This window comes from Erinaceus europaeus, chromosome 2, assembly GCF_950295315.1.
Source record: "Erinaceus europaeus chromosome 2, mEriEur2.1, whole genome shotgun sequence".
In the NCBI taxonomy this organism is placed as follows: domain Eukaryota; kingdom Metazoa; phylum Chordata; class Mammalia; order Eulipotyphla; family Erinaceidae; genus Erinaceus; species Erinaceus europaeus.
This window is the reverse complement of record NC_080163.1, coordinates 189,887,972-189,915,132: the sequence shown is the minus strand read 5'-3', so window position 1 is coordinate 189,915,132 and position 27,161 is coordinate 189,887,972. Positions and strand designations below refer to the sequence as shown.

Here is a 27,161-nt window from a genome sequence, read left to right as displayed (position 1 = left end):
AGGAAACGCGCACAAAGTAAGAGATTGAAAGGCAGGGAGAAGAAAACCAGAGAGAAGCTGAGGAAGGAAACAGAGAGACAGTGAAAACCAGAGGCAGGGTTCCGGGGATGGGGGAGGCAGGGCACCCTGGGTGAAGAGGGGAGGGGAGGCGTCTGTGGTGAGACCAGACCCAGCAAGCTGGGGGAGTGGGGCAGCTGTGGTGGTGCCCCACAGAGGAGGAGGCTCTGACTGAGCTGCTGGTATCCTGAACATGGTCTGCTGGGGGTGTGGCAGCTGTCAGTCCCCATCCAGCTCGGGGCTGGGCGCGTCCTCGGGCTCCTCTTCGTCAAAGTACCTCTCCTCCTCATCCCGGGCCACAATGTCCAGGTTGTCGAAGTCGGGGTTGTCGTCCACTGTGCTGTGTATTGGGGGGGAGGGGAGATAGGCAGCAGGGAGGGCCATCAGCCTGTGTTAGAGATGGACAGGGCTCTCTGCCCAAGGTCCTGGACTCCCCACCCGAGGCTCTGGAGACCCAGGCTGAGAGTCCGAGGGCCCTCGGAAGCCAAGGCCCTCCACTGGTGGCTGGATAGATGTCCTTTCTTTGGATTTTGCTGTGAGGGTGGGGTGGGGTGGGTAAAAGGAGAAATTCTGGTTGCCGCCCCTGGGAAGGGGTAGGGAAGGGGCGCTAAACCTGCTGAACACAGGATGAAGCCCCCCCACCCCCCAGCCACCCCTGAGGTGATGGGCTTAGCCTTAGAAACAAATCCTGCTTGGAAGTGAGGAGCTCCTCTGCTCCAAACTCCCGTTTACTTGGGTGCAGGCCACCCCTCTCCGAGGACACTCTCTTGGGCCAGCTGTGCCACCCCTTCCTTCCTGCAGGTCCTCAGAGGGTCTGCCCGACCACCTCCATCACTCCCTTCCTGTTTCAATCTTTCCTCCCTATTTCAATCTTTCTTTTCTTTTTCTTTCTTTTCACCGAGCACTGCTCAGCTCTGGTTTATGGTGGTGCTGGGGATTGAACCTGGAACTTTAGAGCCTCAGGCATGAGTCTCTTTGCACATTTGTTATTCTCTCTACCAAGCTCTCAACTCCCTTTTTGCTTTGTGGTCCCATCCCCACCACTGCTGACTGCTTCTGGTCTCCTTCACCAGAGTGGAACCTCTTTCTGGGCTTTCTTCCCAGCTGTGTCCTCAGCCTGGATCCTAAGTGCTCAGCGCTGGTGGCTGAACGCACAGCTGAGGGGACACAGAGAGGGAAAAGGCTTTGTTTCCACCACTCCCAACACTTAGCTGCTTCCTCATGGGGCTGTGGCTTAGGTCTGTGGCTTTGTGACGGTAGTGAGAAACTGACTAAGAGCAGCTCCCCCAGGCCCTGACACAGTGCTAAGGTTCTGCCAGTTGGAAGTGGGTCAGCTAGACTTGCCTCCAGGGCTGGGGACCCCGTTGGGGCCGGGGAGGCTCTGGTCACCAGATGCTGCTCCTGAAGTGATCCCCACCTACTGCTGGGCCTGCTGAAAGTCCGCTTGTTCTTGCATTGTCAGGGTGGCAAAACTGGAGCACTGCTCAGCTCTGCTTTATGGTGGTGCAGGGGACTGAACCTGAGACCTCAGAGCCTCAGGCACAAGAGTCTGTTTGCATCACCATTATCCTGTCTCCTCTTCTTGCAAAATCTTTTTTTTTTTTAAATTATTTATTGGGAGTCAGGCGGTAGCGCAGCCGGTTAAGCGCAGGTAGCGCAAAATGCAAGGACCGGCGTAAGGATCCGGGTTCGAGCCCCCGGGTCCCCACCTGCAGGCGGGTCACTTCACAAGTGGTGAAGCAGGTCTGCAGGTGTCTGTCTTTCTCTCCCCCTCTCTGTCTTCCCCTCCTCTCTCCATTTCTCTCTGTCCTATCCAACAACAAAGACATCAATAACAACAACAATAACTACAACAAAAAAACAAGGGCAAAAAAAAGGAATAAATATTTAAAATTTTTTATTTATTCCCTTTTGTTGCCCTTTTTGTTGTATTGTTGTAGTTATTATTGTTGTTAATGATGTCGTTGTTGTTGGATAGGACAGAGAGAAATGGAGAGGAGGGGAAGACAGAGGGGGGAAGAGAAAGATAGACACCTGCAGACCTGCTTCACCACTTGTGAGGTGACTCTACTGCAGGTAGGGAGCCGGGGGCTCAAACCGGGATCCTCACGCCGGTCCTTGCACTTCGCGCCACCTGCGCTTAACCTGCTGCGCTACCGTCCGACTCCCGCAAAATCCTTTTCTAAAGCAGGTGGCAGATGTCTCAGCCTTGGGGTGTCCCTAGCACTATAGGGGTGCCCACTTACAGACCCTCAATATCACTGCTGAATTCTGCTGGATGGGTCCGTCTTCCTATGGCAGGAGGAGGTCTGGCATTGTGGGGGTGGGAGTGGGGGGGAATAGCTGGGGACACTGGGAGTAGAGGCCTCCTACCAGGCCACCACCACTTGCCAGAAAGGAAACGCTCCAGCATTTTACAAAGATTAAGGTGAATGTCAGCCCTGGCTGCTCCTGTCCTTTTATGAGAACCACAGTGCAGAGATAGACAAAGCTCCTCCAAAGTCACCTACTGGTTTCTGGTGGCTCTGACCCTAGGGCCCATGATCTGGAAAGTGTTCCAGGCCTTCTAACCCCCCCTCCCTGGAAGGGGCCTCCCTTTTAGAGGGGCACGGGCCCTAGAAGGCCAGGGCGGGGCGCACTGGGGTGAGAGATGGGGGCAGGGAGCACCTGTAGTCAAAGTCCCCATCCTTGCCGTCCAGGAAGCGCTGGTGCATCCGGCTGGTGAATTCCTCCCGTAGGATGAGCCTCTCCTCAGAGTCAGGGATCCAGGTCTCTGAGTCTCTGTCAGACCTCTGGTCTGTGGGTGGGGGAGACAAGCCTGTGAGGGCGCTGTGGTGAGGTCCTGCCCTGCCTCCCTTGAGTGCTGAGCGGCCCTGTGGGCACAGTGATGACCAAGCTGGCCTGGTCCCTGCCCTCCCAGGGTGCATAGCAAACATGTGGCAATCCAGTGCTCCAAGGCTATGGGACAGGGTCAGGTCCTGGCAGAGGGGACAGTGTGAGCAGAGGCTCAGAGGCTGGGGAAATCACCTAGTGTTGGGGGGGGGACAGAGGTGCTGGAGCAGTGTGGGGGGGTCAGAAACAGAGCCAGGTGGGTGAGGGATGTCACAGTGCTCACAGAGGGGGCCCCCGGACTGGGCATCCCTGCTGCTGGTCCTCACCTTCCTCATCACTGTCCTCCTCCTCTTCTTCCTCCTCCAGGCAGGCATCCTCCTCCTCTTGCTGCTGAAGCAGCCGCTGTTGCAGCTCCCGCTCCTGGTAGGACTGGAGCAGCAGGTCGGAGAGCGGGCAGGCGGGTGTGCTGGGGGAGCCGGGCCGGGGTTGCTGGGGGGCCGGAGTGCGGGCGCTGAGCTCCTCCTCTGTGAGGTACTGCCCGATGTACTGCTCGTACAGCAGCGGGGCCCGGAAGCGCATCTGCTCGTCACTGAAGTACTCACCCCCTGCAGAGGGTACAGGCTGGCTGGGTGTGGGGTGAAGGAGCCCCAGCAGATATGTCTGCCTGTGTGTGGTCACGTCTGCAGGGAGCCACAGACACGTAAGCACAGGCGTCTGTGCATGTTGTGTCGTGAGGCCTGGGTGCGTGACTGGGCCCGCAGCTGCACGTGTCCAAGCATGTGTGTGCTGCCAGGCCTGTGTACACCCTGGCCCGAGCATGTGTGCTGCCTGGGCCGGTCGCCCATTGGTGTGCGTGTGCGGGGGCAGCACACCTCCCAGGGTACCTGTGAGACAGGCTGTGTGCAGGAGGATGAGGCAGGCGGGTGTCGTGTGTGGGATGCCGGATGTGTGTCTGCTGGCCGGGGCCCAGTGTGGCTGTTGGTACAGACAGACACCTGGACACTGCTGGGCAGGTAACTGTACAACCCTGCGAAGGTGGCTCTGGTGAGGGCAGGATCAGGCGAGACAGAGCACTTGCTCAGACCCCAGACCTCCTGGCTTCCTGGAAGGCTCCTTTCTGCGGCCACCCTGAGACCCAGTCCTGTGCATCTCTCCTGTGGGCTGGTTCTATCCCTCAGGTAACAGGCTGCAGTCAAACAGGCTCGAGTCCATACTGTTACTGGTCCAAGCCTTGACTTGTGAGGTCAGGGTGAGAATGCTAGGAATTGTGGTCTCTGCAGACACCACAGGGTCTTTGGCTCTCCCTGTCCTGTCCTCCATCTTGCCCTCTCCTCATGCTACTATTCCTTAGTTTCTGGTATCTTCTATCATATTCTCTCTCTCTTTAAAAAAATTTCTTTTTATTATCTTTTTTTATTGGATAGTGACAGCCAGAAATCGAGAGGGAAGGGGGTGATAGAAAGGGAGAGAGACAGAGAGACACCTACAACAGTGCTTACCATTTGCAAAGCTTCCCCCTGCATTGGGGACCGGGGGCTTGAACCTGGATCCTTGCACACTGTAACATGTGCTCTCAACAGGTGCACCAACACCCAGCCCCTTAAAAAAATATTTTTAATTATGTATTTATTATTGGATAGAGACAGAAACTGAGAGGGGGAGAAAGAGAGGGAGAGAGACAGAGACACTTACAGCTCTACTTCACTACTTGTGAGGCTTTCCTCTTGCAGGTGGGGAACAGGGCCTTGAATCTCAGTCCTGTGCACTGCACTGTGTGAGTTTAACCAGGTGCACCACTGCCCGACATCTCCATGTTCTCTTTTTTTTAAAAAAAGTTTTTTTTTTTTTAAGAGCACTGATCAGCTCTGGCTTATGGTGGTGCAGGGGATTGAACCTGGGACTCTGGAGCCTCAGGCTTGACAGTCTGTTTGCATAACCATTATGCTACCTCCCCCTGCCCAAGATTTAAAAAAAATATTTATTTATTGGGGGTCGGGCAGAAGCGCAGCAGGTTAAGCGCACGTGGTGCAAAGTGCAAGGACCGGTGTAAGGATCCCGGTTCGAGCCCCCGGCTCCCCTCCTGCAGGGGAGTCGCTTCACAATCGGTGAAGCAGGTCTGCAGGTGTCTTTCCTTCCCCCTCTCTGTCTTCCCCTCCTCTCTCCATTTCTCTCTGTCCTATCCAACAACCATGACAACAATAATAACTACAACAATAATAACTACAAGGGCAACAAAAGGGAATGAATAAGTAAATAATAAAATAAAGTATTAAAAACATATTTATTTATTCCCTTTTGTTGCCCCTGTTGTTTCATTGTTGTAGTTATTACTGTTGCTGTTGTTGATATCGTTGTTGTTGGACAGTACAGAGGGAAATGCAGAGAAGAGGGAAAGACAGAGATGGGGAGAGAAAGATAGACACCTGCAGACTTGCTTCACCACCTGTGAAGCGACTTTCCTGTAGGTGGGGAGCCAGGGGCTCAAACCAGGAACTTTACACTGGTCCTTGCGTTTTGCACCATGTGCGTTTAACCCGCTGCGCTACCACCTGACTCTCTGTGTTCTCTTTTCATCCCCCCTCCTCCCTGGTTCTGAATGTCACCCTGTCCCAGTTTCTTTTATCCTTGTTCTCTCTACCTCCTGTATCTCTACCCATGTCTCTCCTACATTGTCTCTGTCATCTAACACTACATCACTCATTCTTTCATCTCTGTTCCCTTTCTGTATCTCTCTCTCTCTTTTTTTTTTTTTTGCCTCCAGGGTTATTGCTGGGGCTCAGTGCCTGCACTATGAATCCACTGCTCCTGGAGGCCCTTTTTCCTCTTTTGTTACCCTTATTTATTGTTGTTGTTATTATTGTCATTGTTAATGGACAGGACAGAGAGAAATGAAGAGAGGAGGGGAGACAGAGAGGAGGAAAGAAAGACAGACACCTGCAGACCTGCTTCACCACCTGTGAAGCAACTCCCTTGCAGGTGGGAAGCTAGGGGCTCGAACCGGGATCCTTACGCCGGTCCTTGCACTTCGTGCCATGTGTGCTTAACCTGTTGCACTACTGCCCAAACACCCCTTTCTGTATCTCTTTCACTACAGTCTTTTCCTTACCTACATTTATTTTTATTTTTTTTATCTTTTAACCAGAGCACAGTTCAGCTCTGGCTTATGGTGGTGCAGGGGATTGAACCTGGGAGCTTAATGTGCAGCTTGGCGATACGAGAATCCGGCATGAAGCCCAGCCAGTCTATCTTGGCGTTACTCTCGATCGCACTCTGTCATTTCACAAACATCTCATAAAAACTGCAGCAAAGGTGGGCGCGAGGAATAACATCATTGCAAGACTGGCCAGCTCCTCATGGGGCGCGAGCGCTTCCACACTATGATCATCATCTCTGGCATTATGCTATTCCACTGCAGAATACTGTGCCCCAGTATGGTTTCGTAGCCCCCATGTCCACTTGGTCGATTCCAAATTATATTCCTCCATGAGGATAATTTCTGGAACCATCCGTTCCACCCCGGTTCCATGGCTGCCAGTTCTTAGCAACATCGCCCTGCCAGATATTCGTCGGGAGGCGGCATCATCTAAGTTCATTTCCCACGTCTACGCTCGACCGGACCTGCCAATATACGTGGATATCTTCGCCCACCCTGTCCAATGCTTGACGTCTCGTCATCCAATCTGGTCCCCTACACCTACACTGAACTTCTCTGTTCCAGACTCTTGGAAACAGAGCTGGCAGTCAGCTGAGGTAAAGAACAAACACCTCATCACAGACCCCTGCAAGCGTCCACCCGGCTTTGACCTAGCACGTTATGACTGGGCCCTCCTCAATCGCTATCGAACAGGCCATGGCCGGTGCGCCGCTATGTTCCATCGCTGGGGAGCCAGAGACGACCCGAACTGCCCCTGCGGCTACAGACAGACTATGACCCACATAGTCAACGACTGCCACCTCTCCAGATTCAAAGGAGGTCTTGAAACTTTACATCAGGCTCAACCTGATGCTGTTGACTGGCTACGAAAGAAGGGCAAACGCTAGAAGAAGAAGAACCTGGGACTTTGGAGCCTCAGGCGTGAGAGTCTGTTTGCATAAACATTATGCTGTCTACTCTCTGCTAGTCTACATTGTTTCTAAAGGAGAGAAAAAGAGAGAGCGTGAACGAACACACCCACCAGAGTATCACTCTGGCACTTGCTATGGTGGGGATTGAACTCTGGACCCCATGTTTCAAAGATAAGACTCCAATACCTTATCCACTGCAGGACCTACTGGAGACCAGAATCTTAGCTGGTCCTGTATCACTAGCTCTTTCCTTCCCCATTAATTTTTTTTAAATTTCGGATGTTTTACAGCGCTTAGGGGCACAGTTTACATTTCTCCCACAGTGAGTCTGCAGGTGTCTGTCTCTCCCCTTCTCTGTCTTCCCCTCCTCTCTCCATTTCTCTGTCCTATCCAACAATGACGACATCAATAACAACAACTACAACAATAAAAAAACAAGGGCAACAAAAGGGAATAAATAAATGAATATTAAAAATAAACAGGTGCACTACCCAAGTGAGCTGTTTTGCCAACCACCTCCCCCCACCAACCTCCATTTTATAAACCAGTTTTTAGAGAGATAGATCAAAGCACTTCCCCAGGATATGTGGTGCTGGGGGCTGAACCTGGGCCTTATACATGTGAGTTCTGTGCTTGATCACTGAGCCCCCTTCCTGGCCACTGCTCTTCTCATCTGTCAATTCAGTTTTGGTGTCTTTGGTCACAAAGATGCTTCTAGTTATGTCACAGTCAAAAAGAATTCAGTGTGGGGTTGGAAGGTAGCTCAACCATAGAGAACACATCTTACCATATGCAAGGACCTGGGGAGACACCATGCACATGGGAAGGGTGTCTTTTCTTTCTCTCTTTCTCTCTCTCTCTCTCTCCCCAGCTCCCTCTGAATTTAAGATGAAAAATAAGTAAATAAATAGTGCCAATGAAACTGTATTAGCACAAAAGGCCCTTAGGGATGGGTGGGTGGGAAAGTCTGTTTGTTTTTTTTTCATGGCCTTGACATGTTTGTTGTTCATGAAGGCCTTTTTGACCTTGGGGCATAATACATGACTCCCTTGGGTGTACGTCAAGGCCCTTGTTTATGGTGTGAGGTAGGCATCTCGCTTTACACATGGGTAACGAGTTATCACAGTGCTGGGTGCAGCATTCGTGGCCCCTTGGTCTAAGATGGTACTTTTTTTTTTTAGTCTTTATTTATTTACTGGATAGAGACAGCCAGAAATCAAGAAAGAAGGGGAGAGATAGAGAATAAGAGAGACAGACACCTGTAGCACTGCTTCACCACTTGTGAAGCTTTCCCCCTGCAGGTGGGGACTGGGGGCTCCAACCTGGGTCCTTGTGCATTGTAATGTGCGCTCAACCAGGTGCATCACCTGGCCCCTGACATAGTGCTTCTGTTCTCTATTAAAATTCTGATCCAGAGGCCTTGGGGAGGCAACATAGTGGTTATGCAAAGAGATTTTTATGTCCAAGGCTCTGCACCCTTAGTTCTATCCCTGGCACCACTAACGGCCAGAGCTCAGCTCTGGTAAAAATAAATGAACAAATAAATAGGGGCCAGGTGGCAGTGTACCTGATTAAACGCACATAGTACCCAAGTATGAGGATCCGCTCAGGATCTTGTCTGAGTCCTCAGTTTCCCACCTGCAGGGAGTCGTTTCATAAATGGTGAAGCAGGTCTGCAGGTATCTTTCTCTCTCCCTCCCCTCTCAAGTTCTCTCTGTCCTATCCAATCATGTGGAAAAAAAATGGCCATCAGGAGTGGTAGATTCATAGTGCCAGCACAGAGCCACAGCGATAATCCTGGAAGCAAATTTAAAAAAAAAAAAATCTGACCCAGGGTGGGGAAGACGGCATAACGGTTATACAAAGATTCTTGTGTCTGAGGCTTCAAGTCCCAGGTTCAATCCTTCACTAGAAACCAGAGCTGAGCAGTGCTCTGGTAAAATAAGTAAATTCTGATCCTTCCCACTGCCTGTCCTTTCTCTCTCCCTGAGCCTCTCCCGTGTCCTGGTCTCCCAGCACCCCAGCGCCCCTGCTCTGCGTCCCCGCACCTTGGATGAGCTCCCGCAGCGCCGCGTAGCGCCGGTTCCGCAGGCGGGTACGCAGGGCGCGGGGTCGGGCGGCGCCCTGCCGGGCCACCTCGGCGCAGTAGAAGTCGGCGCGGTGGTCACCACGCAGGTGGCCGAAGCAGGCCAGGTGCTCCTCGCGGAGGCCCGTGCGGAAGCGCTCCAGGAACACCAGAGGCTTGTCGCGGTACAGCCGGCCCAGGATGGCCACCTTCTCCGTCTCCGTGAGGTCGGGCTCACCCTGCTGCTGGCTGCACACGGGCAGCCGGCTGGCGGCCACGGCGCGCAGCATGTCGGTCACGGCCGTGTTGGCGGCCCAGGGGGCACCGGCACCCAGGGGCTCGGAGGCTCCTTCCACCGCTGCCACAGGGTCCTGGGGCCCGGAAGGGTCAGGCGTCGTGTTCAGCTCCCCCCAGTGCCCAGGGCTGGGCTTTGTGCCATCTGCGGGGAGAGGGAAGGGTGGTGGTTAGTACAGGGGTAGAGGGGAAGAGCCTGGGAGCTCAGCCTCGGGGTCACTCCATGTGTCCTGGGCCCTGGAGCCACCGCACTAAGCACGGAGCTCAGGTTTCAGTGTGATGGGAAAAATAATAACAACACAAATAATGTGTTAGGTGGTTCTCTCAGTCTTGCAGAGAGGGAAGTGGCTGGGGAAAGAGCTCAGCTGACAGAGTGCAGGGTTTCCATGTCTCAGGCTCCAGGTTCAATTCCCAGTGTCCCAGATATGGGAGCTTGTCCTCTAGCTACAAATTCTGCATCATATGAAATAAATAGGAAACAGGAAAATAAAGTGAGGAGGAGGTTAGAGTGCAGGAAAGCTGGGCTGGGGAGACAGCATAATGGTTCTGCAGTAGACTGTCATGCCTGAGGCTCTCAAGTCCCAGCAACTCCCAGCACCACCATAAGCCAGAGCTGAGCAGCGCTCTGGTCTCTATTCCTCAATAATAGTAATAGTAATAATAGTAGTAGTAGGCAGGGAAGCTGCAATTTTAAAAAATATTTATTTTTCCTTTTGTTACCCTTGTTTTTTTAAATTGTTGTAGTTATTTTTGTTAGTGATGTCGTCGTTGTTAGATAGGACAGAGAGAAATGGAGAGAGGAAGGGAAGACAGAGAGGAGGAGAGAAAGATAGACACCTGCAGAACTGCTTCACCGCCTGTGAAGCGACTCCCCTGCAGGTGGGGAACCGGGGGCTCAAACCAGGATGCTTACGCCTGTCCTTGCGCTTCGCGCCACCTGCACTTAACCCACTGCACCACCGCCTGACTCCTGGTAGCTTCAATTTTAATGTAATTATCTTTTTTTTTTTTTTTTGCCTCCAGGGTTATTGCCGGGGCTCGGTGCAAATCCACTGCTCCTGGAGGCTATTTTTTCCCTTTTTTTTTTTTTTTTGTTACCCTGGTTGTTTTACTACTGTTGTGGTTATTATTATTGTTACTGATGTTGTTGTTGGATAGGACAGAGAGAAATAGAGAGGGGAGGGGAAGACAGAGACGGGGAGAGAAAGACAGACACCTGCAGACCTGCTTCACCGCCTGTGAAGTGACTCCCCTGCAGGTGGGGAGCTGGGGACTCGAACCGGATCCTTCTGCCAGTCCTTGCGCTTCGTGCCATGTGTGCTTAATCCACTGCACTATTGCCCGACCCCCATTAATGTAATTATTTTAAAACATGGTGTCAGGATTTCTTGCATGTGCAAACATATCATCGAGCAGCCTTCTTGTCCTTTTTTTTTTTAAAAAAAAAGATTATTCAACAAGGGCAACAAAAGGGAATAAATAAATAAAATAAATATTAAAAAAACAAACAAAAAAAGATTATTAATTTATTAGAAAGATAAGAGAAAGAATTAGACCTCACTTTGGTACATGTGCTGGCAGGGATCGAACTCAGGACCTCATACTTGAATGGCTGTGCCACCTGCCGAACCACCCATCCATTTTTCTCATTCATTCATTCTTCTATCTTGGGCTTCACCTCTGTATGATTTTTCCACTTCATTCCCCCCCCCTTAATTACAGAGGCGCTGGATTAAGAGAAGATACATCCCAGCACTATACCATTCATGACCTTTCCCTGGTGTCGTGTGTGTTCCCATGTGATGCCAGGGGTTCAAACTCAGGTCCTCGCACAGGATAGTGTCAACTATCCTGACCCTCTCTTTTATTATTTTTTAGAGGAGAGAGGGTGAGAGACAGAGGGGAGACATACCACAACACCCTTCCGTCACCCATGAAGTGTACCCTAGTGCTGTCTGTGGTGCTTAAACTCAAGCTCAGGGCATCACACATGTGAAGCTATGAGTTCTACTGGGTGAGATATGAGCTACTTCCTAGGCTGGAGGTTGTGATTATAAACACAACAGCAATAACAACAATAAGTGACATTTCCATAGAGCCTTGAGGTGGCACAGGACCAAGCCATGAGGTTCCGGAGAAAGAGGTCCACGTAGAGCGAAGAGCCAGTGCAAAGGCCTTGAGGCAGGTGTGTCCAACACCTCTCTGACACTCATTACACCTGTAACCGGCATTCCATTTTTCTCTTCACTTCCCAGCCAAGCAGCCAAGCAAACCAGTGGGGATTGTCAAAGCTTTCTTTTCTTTTCTTTTGCCTTCAAGGTTACCACTGGGACTCGGTGCTGGCACTGTGAATCCAGCTCCACTTTTTTCATTCCTTAGTTCTTGCAAGAAAGAGTCGAGAGACACCCCCTGCACGGCTCCACTATCCTCCAAGCTTTACATGGTGCCTTCCATGTGGGGCTGGGGTTCAAACCTAGGACCTCATGCACAGGAGGCTTCACCCTAGTGTAAGTTATTTCCTCAACAGCTAGCTTTTTAGGGCTGTGAACCCTGAGTTCACACAGGGTTGGTGGTAGTGATACAACTGAGTACACATGCTACCATGTGCAACAACCTGAGTTCAAGCCTCTGGTCCTCACCTGCAGGGATAAAGCTTTGTAAGTGGTGTAGCAATGCTATAGATGTCTGTCTCCTCTCTTTCGCCTACCCCTCTCAACTTCTCTGTCCTATCAAGTCAAATAAAAATATTTTAAAAGGGGAAGATCCATATCAAACAACTGTATTTACTGCTGACTTTAAATAATTAATCTCAATAGAAAAATTACAAAAAAAGGGGGGGAGGGGCTGGGCAGTGGTTTACCTGGTTAAGTGCTCATGTTATACTGCACAAGACCCAGTTCGAGCCCCAGGTCCCCACCTGCAGGGGGAAAGCTTTACAAGCAGTGAAGCAGGACTGCAGGAGTCTCTCTTCCTATATCCCCCTCCCCTCTCAAGTTCTGTCTTTATCCAATAAATAATAAACATTATATGTTATTAATAACACCTTTTAATATGGAAAACTTCAAACACAGGTGAGCAAAAGTAAATCAGCCCAGCTAACACTCCCGCAGCCTCGAGTTTTGCTAATTCTTGGCTAGTGATGATTCCACTTCACAACCACAGGGGTGGGGATTTAAGAAGGGAGAAAACAAAAAGGCAGGAAAGCAGGTCAGGGTGGTCCGGGAAGCGGCTCAGCAAGTAAGGCAGGTCCCGAGTTTGATCCTCTGCAGCACCTGCACAGGTGTGATGTCTGGTTCTCTCTCTCTCTCTTTTTAAAAATCTTTATTGGATATACACAAGTTGAGAGGAAGGGGGAGAGAGGGAGAGAGACAGCGAGACACCTGCAGCCCTGCGTCACACTCACACAGCTTCCCCCCTGCAGGTGGGGGCTGGGGTCTCGACCCCCGGTCCTTGCTCATTGTAACACATGCACTCAACCAGTGCACCACCACCCGCACCCTCTCTGTCTTTCACATGCACGAGCAGCCGAATTTTTAACAAACAAGCAGGTTAGGGCCGGCAGGAAGGCGGCTGACGAGTCGGGGACGCCCCGGAAGACTCGTTTCCAGGAGCCGCGGAGAGCCCGGGCGGATGTCCCCCCGTCAACAGTCCTCCTCCGCGACCACAGGGATCGACGTCCCGGTGACCCCACAGTCGTCCCCTCCCGCCGCCTCCGCGTGGACCGGCCCTCACCTTCGGGTTCTCTCGCAGCCGTCGCCGGGGTCGCGGAGGCCACGGCCTCCATCCTAAACCCAGGATGCAGCAACGGCCCCACAAACTAATCCCGGCCCCGCGTCCTCTGCAGGCACATCCGGTAGAGCACACTCCCCCGCGGCCGGGTGCGCGGCTGACCCTGGAACTAAAGTTCCGCCCGAAGGCGGACCTTGGTGTGCTGCGCATGCGATGCTCCCTGAGCGGCCAGGATCAGGGCGCTGGGGTTGGAGATTCTCTTCTGCTTCTGCTGTAGGTTCGGAAGTTACAACAGGATTCTGAAACATTGTTCAGCCTGTCCACTGCTGACCCCGGAGCCCACCATGCTTCATTTTAGCACGGATGGTTGGACACTGTTCAGAGCCTGAGGGTTCTGGCTCTTTTGGTTCAGACACACCTATCCTCTCGAAGATTATTTACTCGCTTCAGCCCTTGTGTCAACACACCCAGCCTCTGCCTAGTACAAGACGGAAGAACCCCCACTTTTGCAGCTGGGTGGCGTGGCAAAGAGGACTGCATTGGAGGTTCCCAAGTTCAGTCCCCAACACATGTGCCAAGATGGACTGCAGAGGATGAGAACTTCACAAATCTTTAGGCAAAACTGTGTACATTTTCCACAGTAGAGGTTCATGACCATGAATATATTCCAAAAGGGATTTGTAACTACTCCAGAACAAAATAACCACTGATCTGAAATTGAAAGTAGCAGCAAACTATCCCGTAGTTCACTTATGTCAAGAATGCCAGTGACACACCTGGCTGAATGCATGATACAATGCACAAAGACCCAGGTTCAAGACCCTAGTCCTCACCTGCAGGGGGAAAGCTTCACAAGCAGTGAAGCAATGTTGCAGCTGTTTTTTCCTCCTCTATCTCCCCCTTCCCCCTCAATTTCTGTCTCTAGCCAATAAAAACTGCCAGGTTGTGAAACTGGAGATAGGTGTGTGGCCATCCATTGCTGCCAGGAGTGGATAATCACTATACATGGTTACACTTCTAGGATAAAGGATGTTTTAAGGCCTTAGGTTTTACCCCACTGATAGCTAGACATATACCAGGGGAGGTCAGCAGAGGGTGCTGTTATCCCACATATGAGCCTAAAGGAAGGGAACTTCCAGCCTAGTTTTGTCCTCACAGCCTGTTCTCCCTATGGAGGGAAAAGGGGACACTCTAGTGTCCTTAATTCAAGGAGCCATCCATTTCCTTCTCCCTTTCCCCACCCACTCTCACCTCCAAGCCTGCTGCCACTTGAGGTAGCCTATGGCCTATTCACAAGACTAGGGATCCTTCCCAAAACGAGGGGTAGGGGCTGAACAGACCACTCCTGTGACAATGAAGAAATGATATCACAAAGGATGATAGACTATGAGGATTCAGCAAGAAAGTGATTTACCCTATTAAAAAAAAAAATTGCTCAACAATTTGTTTGGTTTCGTATGTTAACTCTCTTTTCAGTCACCAGGTTCCAGAAGCCATCAGGATGCTGGCCAGGCTTCCCTGGATTGAACACCCCACCAATGTGTCCTGGAGCTCCGCTTCCCCAGAGACACACCCTACTAGGGAAAGAGAGAGGCAGACTGGGAGTATGGACCGACCAGTCAACGCCCATGTTCAGCGGGGAAGCAATTACAGAAGCCAGACCTTCTACCTTCTGTAACCCACAATGACCCTGGGTCCATGCTCCCAGAGGGATGGAGAATGGGAAAGCTATCAGGGGAGGGGGTGGGATATGGAGATTGGGTGGTGGGAATTGTGTGGAGTTGTACCCCTCCTACCCTATGGTTTTGTTAATTAATCCTTTCTTAAATAAATAAATAATCCTTCTGTAGAAGCCCTTTCCTCATCCCTTCCCCTGCCAACACAACTGGTGTTGTTTGCCCAATCTGGGCCTGCCTCACTCATCTTCCTGCCGTTACTACTTCATATTCATCCTTCATGTTTCAATGAGGGTGTCCACTACTCCAGAAAGACATCCCTGACAGGTCTAGGGAGCAACATAAACAGAGCAGTTAAGAACAGGGTCCAGGACTACCTTGGCCACAATGTGCCCCCATACTGTTCAGAAAAGGGTAGCGAACACAGCAAGTGCACTGGCTAGGTAAGAAGCCCCTGAGGGGCCCAGTGACTTAGCAAGGTAAGGCATCTGCCCTTATGAGAAATCCTGGGTTTGGCCCCAGGCACACCAGAGTGTCAAGGACAGCACAGGGAACTGAGTGGATGCAGCAGTACTTTAGTTTCTCAAAATATAAAAAGTAGCCATGGGAGGAGGTGCAGGTAGGTGTGTGTGGCTTCATTCTCCAAGAGCTCCTGGGACCCCAGTTAGCATGGATGCAGGGGCTTGGCCAGCAGCCAACATGAGGCCAATGGACATCTCCCCCAGGAATCACCTCCAACAGACCAGTGATGGTCTCTGCACCAAACTGGCCCCACTTCACCCTCCAACCTGGGACCCGTTTCATACCCTTTACTCAGATGCCCAAAGGGATTTTGGACTGTGTGGCTGTAAAGAAGAGAACAGATTTTAAAACGAACTAGTGGAGTTTTAAACTGAGGGCCCAGGTTTAAACGTCTAAGGAATAAGTGAGTTGTGTCCCCTTGCTTGACAAGATCCCCAACCCAATTAAAGGCCAACTGCAGTGACACTTCAGGGTTTCAACCCTGCTTCCTTCCTGCTAGGAGGTGCCATGTCGTTTATTGAAACAAAACAAAAACAAAACAGGGCAAACACATTTCTTATAAGTGCAGTTTGTTAAAATCCTGTTAAAACATATGGGTCATGGGGAAGTAAAAATAATCAGAGGATCACTTGTAGGAAAAACTTTTAGGTCTGGCACCTGGGAGACTTCTGGAGAGAAGGCAGTGAGATAACCTCATGTTCGGAGGAAGGAGTCCCCCACCTCCCACCTTCCCTCTCACCCACTCATTCCCACCAGAAACTACCAAGACACCTGGAATAAAAGGTTTCAAGTTCAATAGTCACTCTCTCCAAATACAAAAAGCAGTTACAATCCAACTGAACACAGAAGCTTGTGTGCAAAGTTATGGGAAACTGAGACATTGTATAAAAAGTTAGGTCAAAGATGATTCTGTGGTTGTGTGTGTGTGTGTGTGTGTGTGTTTTGTTTTGTTTTGAGGGTGTGGCTCTTCCTCTGTCACCTGAACTCAGAAATTATCCTGATGAAATATCAACAGCCGACCCACAATAAAAATGGACAAATTCTAAAAATTAAAAAAAAGCATAATTACAAACAAAAAAATCTGTCACTGCTTCCTCCCTCTGCATTCTGCATTTTAAACTTGTGTCTGTGGTTTCTTTCCTTTTTTTTTTTTTTTTAAAGGTTTTTGATTTTTTTTTTTTAAATCCTGAAAAGTAGACAGTAAAACAGCTCTTGGAAGAATTTACAACCAACTGCATGAGAGTCTGGGAAGCTGAGGGTCTGGAGCAGGGTTGGGAGGAGCAGAAAGAAGGGGCCCTCCTCTCAGCCACTGCAGCCTCACTGGATGACCAAGGGAGGGGGACTCTTTAGTCAAAAAGGAGAGGGGATGACAAAGAGAAAAGAAAAGGTCATTGTTGCTTGTTTGAATTCAGAGAAAAATGCCCAGCCCAGTATGAGGGAGCCTCTCAGAGAGGAGACAGCCCTGGGATGACTCTGTCCCCCAGCACTGTAGGACCTGCTGGGGGTGGGCATGGCAGCCAAGGTGGGCGCTGGTGGAGAAAGCCAGTGGAGGCTTCTGGGGACCACGGGGCACTAGCTACTGTGTGCTCGTGCCGCCTTGTGTGCTCCCGGAGTAGCTTCCATAGTCATAGTTCCCGTAGTATGGCGGCCACTGGCCCTGGTTCTGATAGTACTGGTTCCACTGCTGGGCATACTAGGGAGACAGAAACCAAGAGCACCAAGTTATCCTGCATCCAAATCCCAATTCAGTGCTCCCCCAACCCCACCCTCACCCCGAGTGGACAAAGGTATAATGCCAACAGCAGGTGCATGGGTCCTGAGACACAGAAACCAAGGCACCTTGGGAGGGTAAGTGCATGACCACATGGGTGGAGAGTTTGGGAACGAAGCCTGGGTTGCCTGGCTTGCCAACTGAGTGCCCTTTAAGGACAGCCAGAAACCATATTTAAACACATTTCATAACAGGTATGCATGACATCCTGAGCACCAGCAGTCAGTAGACATTGAGCTAGAGCAGGATTTGGAGGGCCGCTTTATTGGTGAGTGGCCGTCCTGTGTGAGGGGCTAGGACACTATTGCACACGTAGGCCAACCCAAGGCCAGCAGACCATGCATCAGTCTAGGAACAAGCAGGGCCTCGTCTGGGGATAAACATGCACGTGGGCAAGAGCCTGGAAGTCTCTCTAATCCGGGATCCCGAGTGTGACACCCACCTGCTGATACTGGTTATAGCTGGGCTGTGGGTAGGTCTGTGCGGCAGGGGGTGGCGGTGGGGTGTAGGGTGCCGGGTTGTAGCCACCATAACTCCCATAATTGTAGGCAGGTGGTGGCGGAGGCGGAGGCGGAGGGGCTGTGTAGCCTTGGCTGTAGCCTCCCTGGTTGTAGGGTGGCTGGCTGTAACTCGGCTGCATAACGGGGGGAAACAAAGGGTCCTGTGAAACAACCAGTTCAGTTGGGATGAATGAAGGCTTGGAAAAGGCTTATCTGGCAGACATAACTGGAGGGTGCAAACTAGGTTAGCTGTGTCATGGCAGGGTTGGGGGAGGAGTCCTGGGGCCACATTCTGGACTAATCCCAGCTGAGCCCCTGGGAGCAATGCACACATCACATGAGAATCACAACAAACCGTTCGTGCACCAACCACCAGGCACTTCAGAAATGGTGGCAGTAGTTACAGTAGCAGCACTGTCCTAAGCACTTCTCACACCCAGACTGTATCATTAACTCACTAACACCACCTGTGTGCTCTGTGAGGTGGGTTCCACTAGCTTTACTTTACAAAAGAGGCTGAGGTCAAGGAAGGGGAGATCACTAGGCCAGAGCCCAAGAAATAGGAGTGGTAGAGCGGGGATTTGGGCACATGTCCCCTTTAGTTCCAGAGGCCTTAACCACAAAGTTATACTTCCCCCTCCCCCAAATAAGTACTAAGAGCAACTCCAGTGTTTTGCGGGAGAAATGAAGTTTAGAGCGGTAAAACTCTTTTGAGATCTGTAGGGCTGGATTTGATCCGTCCCTTCTCAGGGACATATCCTGGCTCAGCTAGGAACACCAGCTTTACTCCCAGGTTGCTGCTCTTCCTGGCATCAGGTATGGACTGGAGTCAGAGCACTGGCTTTCTGAAAACTGCAGCTGAGTCTGGTGCAGAGGGCACGTCCTCACCAACCTAGGGGCCTAGCTCCACAACCTCACAAGGTGGGTCAGCCCCTTCTTGCCCGGGCAGGGGTACCTCCAATAGAGCCATTTCTTGAGAAATCAGAGTGGCTGGCGACACAGCCAAGAAACGTACCCACTGCAGAAACCACTTACCCACCCTTCCCCCCATGCCTCCTCTGGCTGGGAGAACAGGGAGGCCCCGTTTACTCTAGGTGTGGAAGGGATCAGGGAATGTCCGTCAATTCCACGGGACTGAGTTCACCCCAAGTCAAAAGCACTGCTAGCAAGGGCAGGGCAGTGGCAAGGGCAAAAACAGCGACATGGTTACTGGCTTTCCCGGCTGCAGGCCCCACCGGCACACACACACACTGGCTCACCTGCGGAGGGCTATAGCTGCTGACAGTGGGGGTGCTGGTATTGGCGCTGGAGCCAGGGATGCTGCTGTTCTTGTTATAGCTGCTGGCCCCTGGCGGGTTCCGAGCAGGACTGTAGCTGGGTGGCGGGGGCGGCTGCTGTGGGGGTGGTTGTGGCGGCGGCTGCTGTGGTGGCGGCTGCTGCTGGGGAGCCCGGTTGTAGCTGCCTCGGTTGTTGGAGTTGTTGTTATCCCGGTTGTTATTGCCCCAGCGGTTTTGGTTGTAGCCACCACCTCCACTTCGGTTGAAACCTGCATGGGGTGAACCAGAGACCCACCCCCTCACTCTTAATGTGGGAACTTCAACAACTTGAGTTCTTTGGTGAGAGTACAGTGGCTCCAGCATGGCCAAGCACAGAGCAGGAACACAATTAAAGGGCACAAATAAACAACTATCTCTTGGCTTGCCCAGAGGCTAGGCACAGAGCCCTGTGAACAACTCAGCATAACTGACAGGGTTAGTCTTGCCCAGAGGACTGAGAGTCTGTGAGGCAGAGATCATGTTCTACATGCCAACGGCTATAGAATAAGAGGAGATTTTCAGGAAGAGGGATGCCAGTTCTGAGGCTAGTTCTCTTAGGTTCTGGAACCCTTTACCTGTTCCAAACTCCTACTGGGCTTTCTTCTTACGTTAAGAAATCAGTATCTTGGGGTGGGGGTAGAAAGCATAATGGTTATGCAAAGAGTCACAGCCTGAGGTTCCAAAGTCCCAGTTTTAACCCCTGGCACCACCATACACCAGAGCTGAGTGGTGCTTTGATAAAAAATAGATTTAAAATATGTATCAGCATCTGTCCAAAGTAATCCCTGCGCCCCATTCTTGCAGGTGCAATTCGGGTTCATAGCACCCCTGGCCATTTCCATTAAGTTTAAAGCGTCTCTGAACAGAATGATATGTCTGTCTGGTTCATGGCTGTGGCTCTAACAGAGTAGGGAGCAAGTTTATTCAATCATGATCATATACTGCTTCAGAGAGAGGAACCAGTGACTAAGAACTTGGACTCTGGCTCATTTTCTCAGCTCTGGATTTTTTTAAGCTGTGACTATTGAACAAGTGAACCTAAGCCTATTTCTCCACCTGTCTTAAAACAAAGCCCACAGCTTCTCCTGGTGCTTTAGTGCTCCTGTGTTGCACTAGGGGCACAAACCTTGGTTGTTTGCATAACGCAGGCATCCTACTAAGTGAGCTGTCTTGTCAATCCCCCTAATACAGTCTCCCATCCCCTCCCCCTTCCAGTCCCCGTAACACTTGTCGAGTGCCAGACCCAAAGACCCAAGACTGGCAGTAAACTCAGTGTGGTTCCTCTTCTGAAGAAGGTTATGATCACATGGGGGGAAACTCATAAACATGGCAGCTGCATGATACACAAATGGGCAAGGACTTTGGGAGCAATGCCCAGAGAGTTTCTCTGAGGTCCCGGCATCTGACTCAGCTTGGTTCTCTACCAGTGTGAGCCCCTCCAGCTGGTGCCAGGAAAACCCCATATGCCGATGCTATGAGCAATCACAGCCCCAGTTCTGACGTGGAACCAAGAGTCCTGAGAGCTCTGAGTGTGTGGTGTCTCACCTCCTCGGTAGTTGCCTCCGCCACCACTACCGCCTCCTCGGTTCTGGAAGCCGCCTCGGTTGCCTCCTGGGGGGCCTCGGTTGTCATATCGCTGGAATCCGCCGCCACCCCCTCGGCCCCGAAAGCCACCACCACCGCGGTTGTCAAAGCGCTTTTCAGGGGGTGGCCCAGCTTTGCGGCCTTCCTCGTTGTACTGTCTCACCAACTTGTCTGCCTCCTCCCGTTGTAGTTCAATGAACAACACCTCATCCAGGAAGTCCCCCACATCTGGCAACGTGAAGTTGGCTAGGAAGAAGGGAGGGTCCCAGAAGAAATGAGGAGAGAGGATCAGTGTCTTCCAAAGTCTGGTCCCCTCCAACCCTATGACACTAGAAGGGGAAGGGGACTGTAGTGAGATAGGGTCCTGACCTTAGTCAGGAGATAATAAAGATCCTCTGCTTCTTTTGAAAGGATAGACAAACCCCTGTTAAACTAGTGAACTATATTGCAAGTCCTAATTATTTGCATTTTCTTAAAATATTTATTTAGTATTGGATAGAGACAAGAGAGAAATTAAGGGGGGGAGGAAGATAGAGAGGGAAAGAGACAAGAGAGATACTTCTAGCTCTGCTTCACCACTTGTGAAGCTTTCCCCTGCAGGTGGGGACCAGGGGCTTGAACCTGAGTCCTGGTGCACTACAGTATGTGAGCTCAACCAGGTGCACCAGAATTTGACCCCCTTACTCTCTTCTCTATCTGGGGGGAGAGGGGGGCCCTCCATGGAGCCCTTTTGGTACTGCCTGTGATTTCCCCATTTGGTGATGGCGACTGAGCCTAGGAGCTCATACATGGTAAAGGGTGAGCTCTACCAGCTGAACTAGGTATTCCCTAACTTATTTTCAGAGTTAGTTAGCTCCCATCCTCCCACTCCCGTTTGTCAGACACCAGGAGAATGTGCTTGCTCACACACAGCCTTCTGCTTAGGCAGCCCCAGCCAGTCTGACGTCTGGAAGCCCTGGCCCCTGAGAGATATGGGCAGTTTTCCACTCAGTGAGTAGAGAGGAGGAACAAAGCAGAATCAAATGACAGTGCCAGATCGGAAAAATAATCAAGGATTGTGGAAGGAGCATTTTGTGCTTAAAAGATTCTGTGAGGGCTCTCTGGGAACTATTCATCTCCTACCTTTCATTTCCAAGACTGCATGATCAGGGACATCCTTCCCCTCTTCATCGGTTCGCTTTATTGTTCGGTCTTTTAAGTCCTCGTCAGTGGGACAAATTACAATGGCTTTGCGCTGGAAGCCTTCAAATGGTCTCATTTTTCGTCTCTGGGCTGACCCATAAACATTTGTCTAGGGGAAAGAAACAAAAGAGGCAAGAGTTGACTTTTCCCTCTGAGGGGTATTATGTAGGCCAGGGACTGAGAAAAGGATACCAGATCTTCTAAACAGAGAAATTTAGGAAATCCTTTTCACCTGAATTCACCATACCAAAAAAAAAAAGAATTAACTTAGGAAAGTAGCTGTTGACAGTCACATGACACGGACTCCTAATAATGGAGGCTGGCTCTTTTATTATTACCTCTTCTTGATATTTCACTTTACAATGTAACCCCACTCTAGATTTAAAAAAAAGCCCAGAGCACAAGGTACAGAGTAAGAATTTCTTCACCTGCCCAGTATCAGTCCTACTTGTCAAGGGTAACCTATACTGAGTCAGAACGGATCATTTTCTTTTTTCTTTTTTTTTTACCAGAGCACGGTTTATTGTGGTGCAGGGGATTGAACCTTGGACTTCAGAGCCTCAGGCATGAGTCTGTTTACATAACCATTATCCTTTTCTACACTCTTCTGAAACCCACTCTACACTTGATGTTTCTCAACATTTTTCTCTGCTAGTATTCTTTTTTTTTTTTTTAAAGATTTTATTTATGAGAAAGACAGGAGGAGAGAGAAAGAACCAGGTATCACTCTGGCACATGTGCTGCCGGGGATCGAACTTGGGACCTCATGCTTCAGAGTCCAAAGCTCTATCACTGCGCCACCTCCTGGACCTGCTAGTATTCTTTTAATTTTTATTATCCTTACTGGATAGAGACAAATTGAGAGGGAAGGGGAAAGATAGGGAGACAACTGCAGCACTACTTCACAACCCTGCAGGTGAGGATCGAGGGCTTAAACCTGGGTCCTTGTGCATTGAAACACGCACTCAAGCAGGTGTATTTTATTTATTACCAGAGCACTGCTCAGCTCTGGCTTATGGAGGTGCGGAGGATTGAACCCAGGACTTAGGAGCCTCAGACATGAGTTTCTTTGTATAACCATTATGCTATCTATCTCTGCCCCCCACCAGCATTCTCTTAACAGTTACATACAGAATGGATATAATCTTCAACCAGCCCCCGACAGTTGTGTAGATTTTCAGCAATATTGTGATTATTTCCTCAGTCCTTCTCTCAAGTATCTGTCTCATGCACAAGTTTTTTAACTGGAGTCTGATAAGGCTAAAGGACCTGTAATTCTTTCTTTTCCCTTTTGTTGCCCTTGTTTTTCATTGTTGTTGTAGTTATTATTGTTGTTATTGATGTCGTTGTTGTAAGATAGAACAGAGAGAAATGGAGAGAGAAGGGGAAGACAAAGAGGGGGAGAGAAAGATAGACACCTGCAGACCTGCTTCACCGCTTGTGAAGCGACTTCCCTGCAGGTGAGGAGCCGGGGGCTCAAACCAGGATCCTTATTCCGGTCCTTGCACTTCGTGTCACATGTGTTTAACCCGCCACGCTACTGCCCGACTCCCAAAGGACCTGTAATTCTTTAAAAATATTTTTTTAAAAAATTATTTGTGTTGGATAGAAAACAGCCAGAAATCGAGAGGAAGGGCTGATAAGAGAGGAAGAGACAGAGAGACACCTGCAACACTGCTTCACCACTTGCAAAGCTTTACCCCTGCTGATGGGGACCGGAGGCTTGAACCTGGGTCCTTGAGCACTACAACATGTGTGCTCAACCAGGTGTGTGGTCACCACCCGGCCCCAAAACCTGTAGTTCTTACTAGTGCACTTTTGCTAGGAAGGTCCTCTTCTTTCAGATGATGGGCTGTGTTTGGGCTAGTCCTGGCTGAGCAATTCTAGGGAACACCTGACCCAGAGCAACAGTAGCAGTTCATATAATTTATTAACACCTCCAACATGCTAGCTCCTTTAGGATTAGAGGTCAGATCAGTGGGACCTCAGGGCCCTAAAGATTCAGTTTGTGCACTCGGGGTCACTTGAACATTAATTTAGAGAGCAGTCCAAACCCATCTTGTGACTTCTCAAACTGTAATCTCTGTAGGGGGAACACAGGCACCTCTGTAGGTTTCTACCTTATTATTTTAGGTTTCTACTTTATCCAGACTCAGATATTGGAGTGACAAGCAGTATTTGTATTTCAACAATATTTGAGTGTTTCTGGCCAGACTTAAGGGGCAAATCACAGGAGGTAGAAGTCTACAAAGTGGTATGCACAAACAACAATATTTGAAGATGCAACTTGGCTGAGTGGCAAAGAATTCAGGGATACATCCTAGTGTGGCCGTGAACTCAATCTGGCTTGAGTTTTGATGACTTCATCTGTTGTGGGAAAAAGCCTCTCTCCCAGGACTGGTGAGCACTGAGCATGGACAAGACACAAGGGAACTGACCACTTTTGAGGAACCACCCGAGAGGGAGTTGTATAATGGCCACCAGGACAGAAGCAGCCTGAAGAGTGGCTGGGCATACCCTGGCCATTTCATTTCAGACCCATGTAGCCCGTGGCATGTAATATTCATAGTCTTACGATTGTGCATATGTAAAATCAATGCCTGGTGGTCCGGTAAATGGCTCAATGAATAGGGCATTGGACTCTCAAGCATGAAGTGCCGAGTTCAGTCCTTGGCAACAAACCAGAGTGATGGCTAGTCCTTTCTCTCTCTCCCTATCTTTCTCATGAATAAATAAATAAATAAGTAAAATCAATGCCTGTGCATTTACTGAGTCTCATGTCCTGGGAGGGGGAACAGTATGAATCTCACGTGGTTATTGTGATGGCTGAAGGGCTTCTTGAGTAAGAGCCTTTTGTTATTAGTTCAGGGCATGGTTTGCAGCCAACACTCAAGAAACGAGAGCCTGCAATGAAACAGTTGGCACTGGGTGAAGGACAGTGAACATTCTCACTGTAATGTTCACCTGAAGTAACTCAGAACAAGAAAAGGTTAAGTGATTTCTCATCAGAGAAGCAGGGACAGAAAGAACACAGGCTTTGAGGGAGAAATCCCAGCTCTGTTCTTTACTATCTGTGAGATAGCAAACAAATCACCTAATTAGTCTCAGGCTCGAATTTTTCTGTTTGAAATGCAGGGATCATCTCCTCTTGACTCTGATAAGAATTCATAAATGCTGGAAGAAGTTGCTATGTGGTAGGAGAGTGGAGAGAAAAAGCACACATACTATCTGAAAATGTGGCCAAAATTACTGACATTGTCCTAGGGAATGATTCCTGACAGTACCAGGTAAAGTTGGGGGGGATCGTGGCACAAGAGAACCTTTCCTAAGACACAAGGAAGAGGAAGCCGGAGTATGGGTCAGACAGAGGGCACATCACACGTACCCGTTAGGATACCTGTACTGTGGGAGCAACTCTCCGAATCCACCACACCCTATCCATAACACACATACAAAGGTGATTATCTATGTTCCACAAGAAAATGGCTCAATTTTCATGAAGGCTGAGGGAGAGGGTATGTATGCTAGGCGTACATGGATCTGGGTCTTAAGCAATGGCCCAAGGAGTTCTGGGCCGCAGGACTAAAAAGTTATGTCGGGTTTTAGCGGAAAAGTCAAATTTTTCTCCAGCTGCTATTCCTAGAGTCCATTCTGAAAAACACATCATCTAGCCATAGGAAGACAGAATTTGGGTTCTTTTAGTTAGTAATAAGGCTGTCTCCTGCTAAGAAAGCTCCCCAAATTTTGTAAATAATAATAATAATTCACTCTATTGCTTCTTTGTCCATGAAACGTGACCCTATTTTCACTTCTTTGAACCTTCAGTTTCTTGGAATGGGAGGAATGGGGTGATGGGGAGCACCAGAGGGGGCTGTATTCATAATTACATAGTCTTTGTCCTGGGTAGCAGCAAGACTCCAAGAGATGTGTGTGTGGGGGGGTAGCCAAGACCACACCTCCCTTGTTTTACTCCTTGGCTTGGGAAAGGGAAGCACATCTAACACAGGCCAGCAGAAATGTGAACACTTGGCTTTCTTGGAGGAAAAGGAGTTAGCTGTCAGTGGCTGTTGCCACAGCAAACACAGTGAGGTCAGAGTCCCTGAGTTGGCCCGGCACTGCTATGGCCACTGGGGGCTGCTAGTGGCTGTTGCTAGGAGATCAGCACAACAGCTAGGTCAGTCTTTCCAGCTGCGTGGGCTCCATCTGCTTAGCTTCTGTTTCTCCGAGTCCCACCCTGATGAAAGATGCTGACTCTAAGGAGGTCTGGGGTGGTCTGTGCTTCCTGGCTCCTCTAATTCCAGAGGTGTGAGCCAGGGGATGAGGAGTCGGGTGTCTCAGAGAAGCCAGTGTGAGTGTGGGGGAGCAAGGAGAAAAACAGCAGGCTCTAAGGGTCTCACTGTCTCTTCTCACTCATGCCCCCATCCACTGTTCTACAAGGTCAGGCCAGCAAAGGGAGAAAACTGGTTGGATTCCAGTGGAACTTAAAATTGGCAAGGACAGTGTTTACTTGGGTTCACAGTAAGGCAAGCCCAATGGAAGGAAGGAACTACACGTGTAGGAAGAGAATTGGCTAGAGCGTCAACAGTGGAAATGAATGGGCTGAGGCTCTGGGCATGGTGCCTGCCAACAAGGGATGGTACTCTGGGATTTCACTCTAGCCCACAGTATCTTTCAGCAAGCGGCACTTGTCAACAGAGATGCAAAGCAGAGTAAGAACCTTGAGCTCAGTAGGTTGAGGTGAGGTTGGCTGGTGCTATCTTCATATCCAGTCCCATCTCTGACTGCTGCCTGGCAGAGGGAATTCTTAGTCTGAGGCCCACTCAGAAGGAGCCTTAAGAAGTCTACTTTGGGGAGTCGGGCTGTAGCGCAGCGGGTTAAGCGCAGGTGGCGCAAAGCACAAGGACCGGCATAAGGATCCTGGTTCAAACCCCGGCTCCCCACCTGCAGGGGAGTCGCTTCACAGGCGGTGAAGCAGGTCTGCAGGTGTCTGTCTTCCCCTCCTCTCTCCATTTCTCTCTGTCCTATCCAAAAACGACAACAACAATAAAACAACAAGGGCAACAAAAGGGAATAAATAAAATAAATATTTAAAAAGAAAAAAAAAAAAAAAAAGAAGTCTACTTTGGTGGTCCAGGAGGTGGCGCAGTGGCTAAGGAACTAGACCCTCAAGCATGAGGTCCTGAGTTCAATCCCCGGCAGCACATGTACCAGAGTGATGTCTGGCTCTTTCTCTCCTTTTATCTTTCTCATTAATAAAAGAAATGAAATCTAAAAAAAAAAAAAAAGAGAGAAATCTACTTTATTGATTCAGTTCTTGCTCTGTATCCCATCTTGAGACTCCCTGGTAGGCTAGGGACAAAGCAGGCAGTGTTCATTCCACAGGATATCCACCAGCAACAGATGACCCCCCAAAGCCATCAAAGGCAATGTGATCTCCTCTCCCTTTTCTCCATCTTTAATCTTTCGGTTGTCAGGTCCAGGGCTTTCCACCACTCTAAAACAAACTCTATCACCCTCCATGTCTTGGTTCAGACATAGCAACTCCACAAAGCTTTTCCACCACAATCC

General features: G+C 50.0%; 2 protein-coding genes across 10 annotated transcripts in view; both read right to left on the bottom strand.

The window, feature by feature from the left end:
• Positions 1-236: 236 nt before the first annotated feature.
• CCDC97 (coiled-coil domain containing 97) lies at positions 237-14,055 on the bottom strand. 2 transcript variants are annotated; one of them, XM_060185998.1, is made up of 5 exons: positions 13,046-14,055; positions 9,003-9,458; positions 3,216-3,494; positions 2,725-2,854; positions 237-392 (listed from the first exon to the last, which is right to left on the bottom strand). In XM_060185998.1, exons 1-5 carry the CDS (start codon positions 13,095-13,097, stop codon positions 344-346), a joined length of 966 nt encoding a protein of 321 aa, XP_060041981.1. In that variant the 5' UTR covers positions 13,098-14,055; the 3' UTR covers positions 237-343. The 2 variants fall into 2 exon arrangements, with proteins under 2 accessions (XP_060041981.1, XP_007536655.2); XM_007536593.3 differs by having other exon boundaries at positions 237-397; positions 13,046-14,050.
• Positions 14,056-16,017: 1,962 nt separating this feature from the next.
• The window catches only part of HNRNPUL1 (heterogeneous nuclear ribonucleoprotein U like 1), a 41,837-nt gene continuing 30,693 nt past the window's right edge, over positions 16,018-27,161 (bottom strand). For 6 of the 8 annotated variants that reach the window (XM_060186011.1, XM_016194079.2, XM_016194076.2 and 3 more), the window contains exons 11-15: positions 21,534-21,702; positions 20,373-20,657; positions 18,771-19,057; positions 17,454-17,672; positions 16,018-16,933 (exon numbers count right to left, since the gene is read on the bottom strand). In XM_060186011.1, coding sequence (XP_060041994.1) covers positions 16,817-16,933; positions 17,454-17,672; positions 18,771-19,057; positions 20,373-20,657; positions 21,534-21,702 — 1,077 coding nt within the window. In that variant the 3' untranslated portion in view covers positions 16,018-16,816. The remainder of the gene's footprint in view (positions 16,934-17,453; positions 17,673-18,770; positions 19,058-20,372; positions 20,658-21,533; positions 21,703-27,161) is intronic. The other 2 variants (XM_016194078.2, XM_007536594.3) reach the window with 1 other exon arrangement.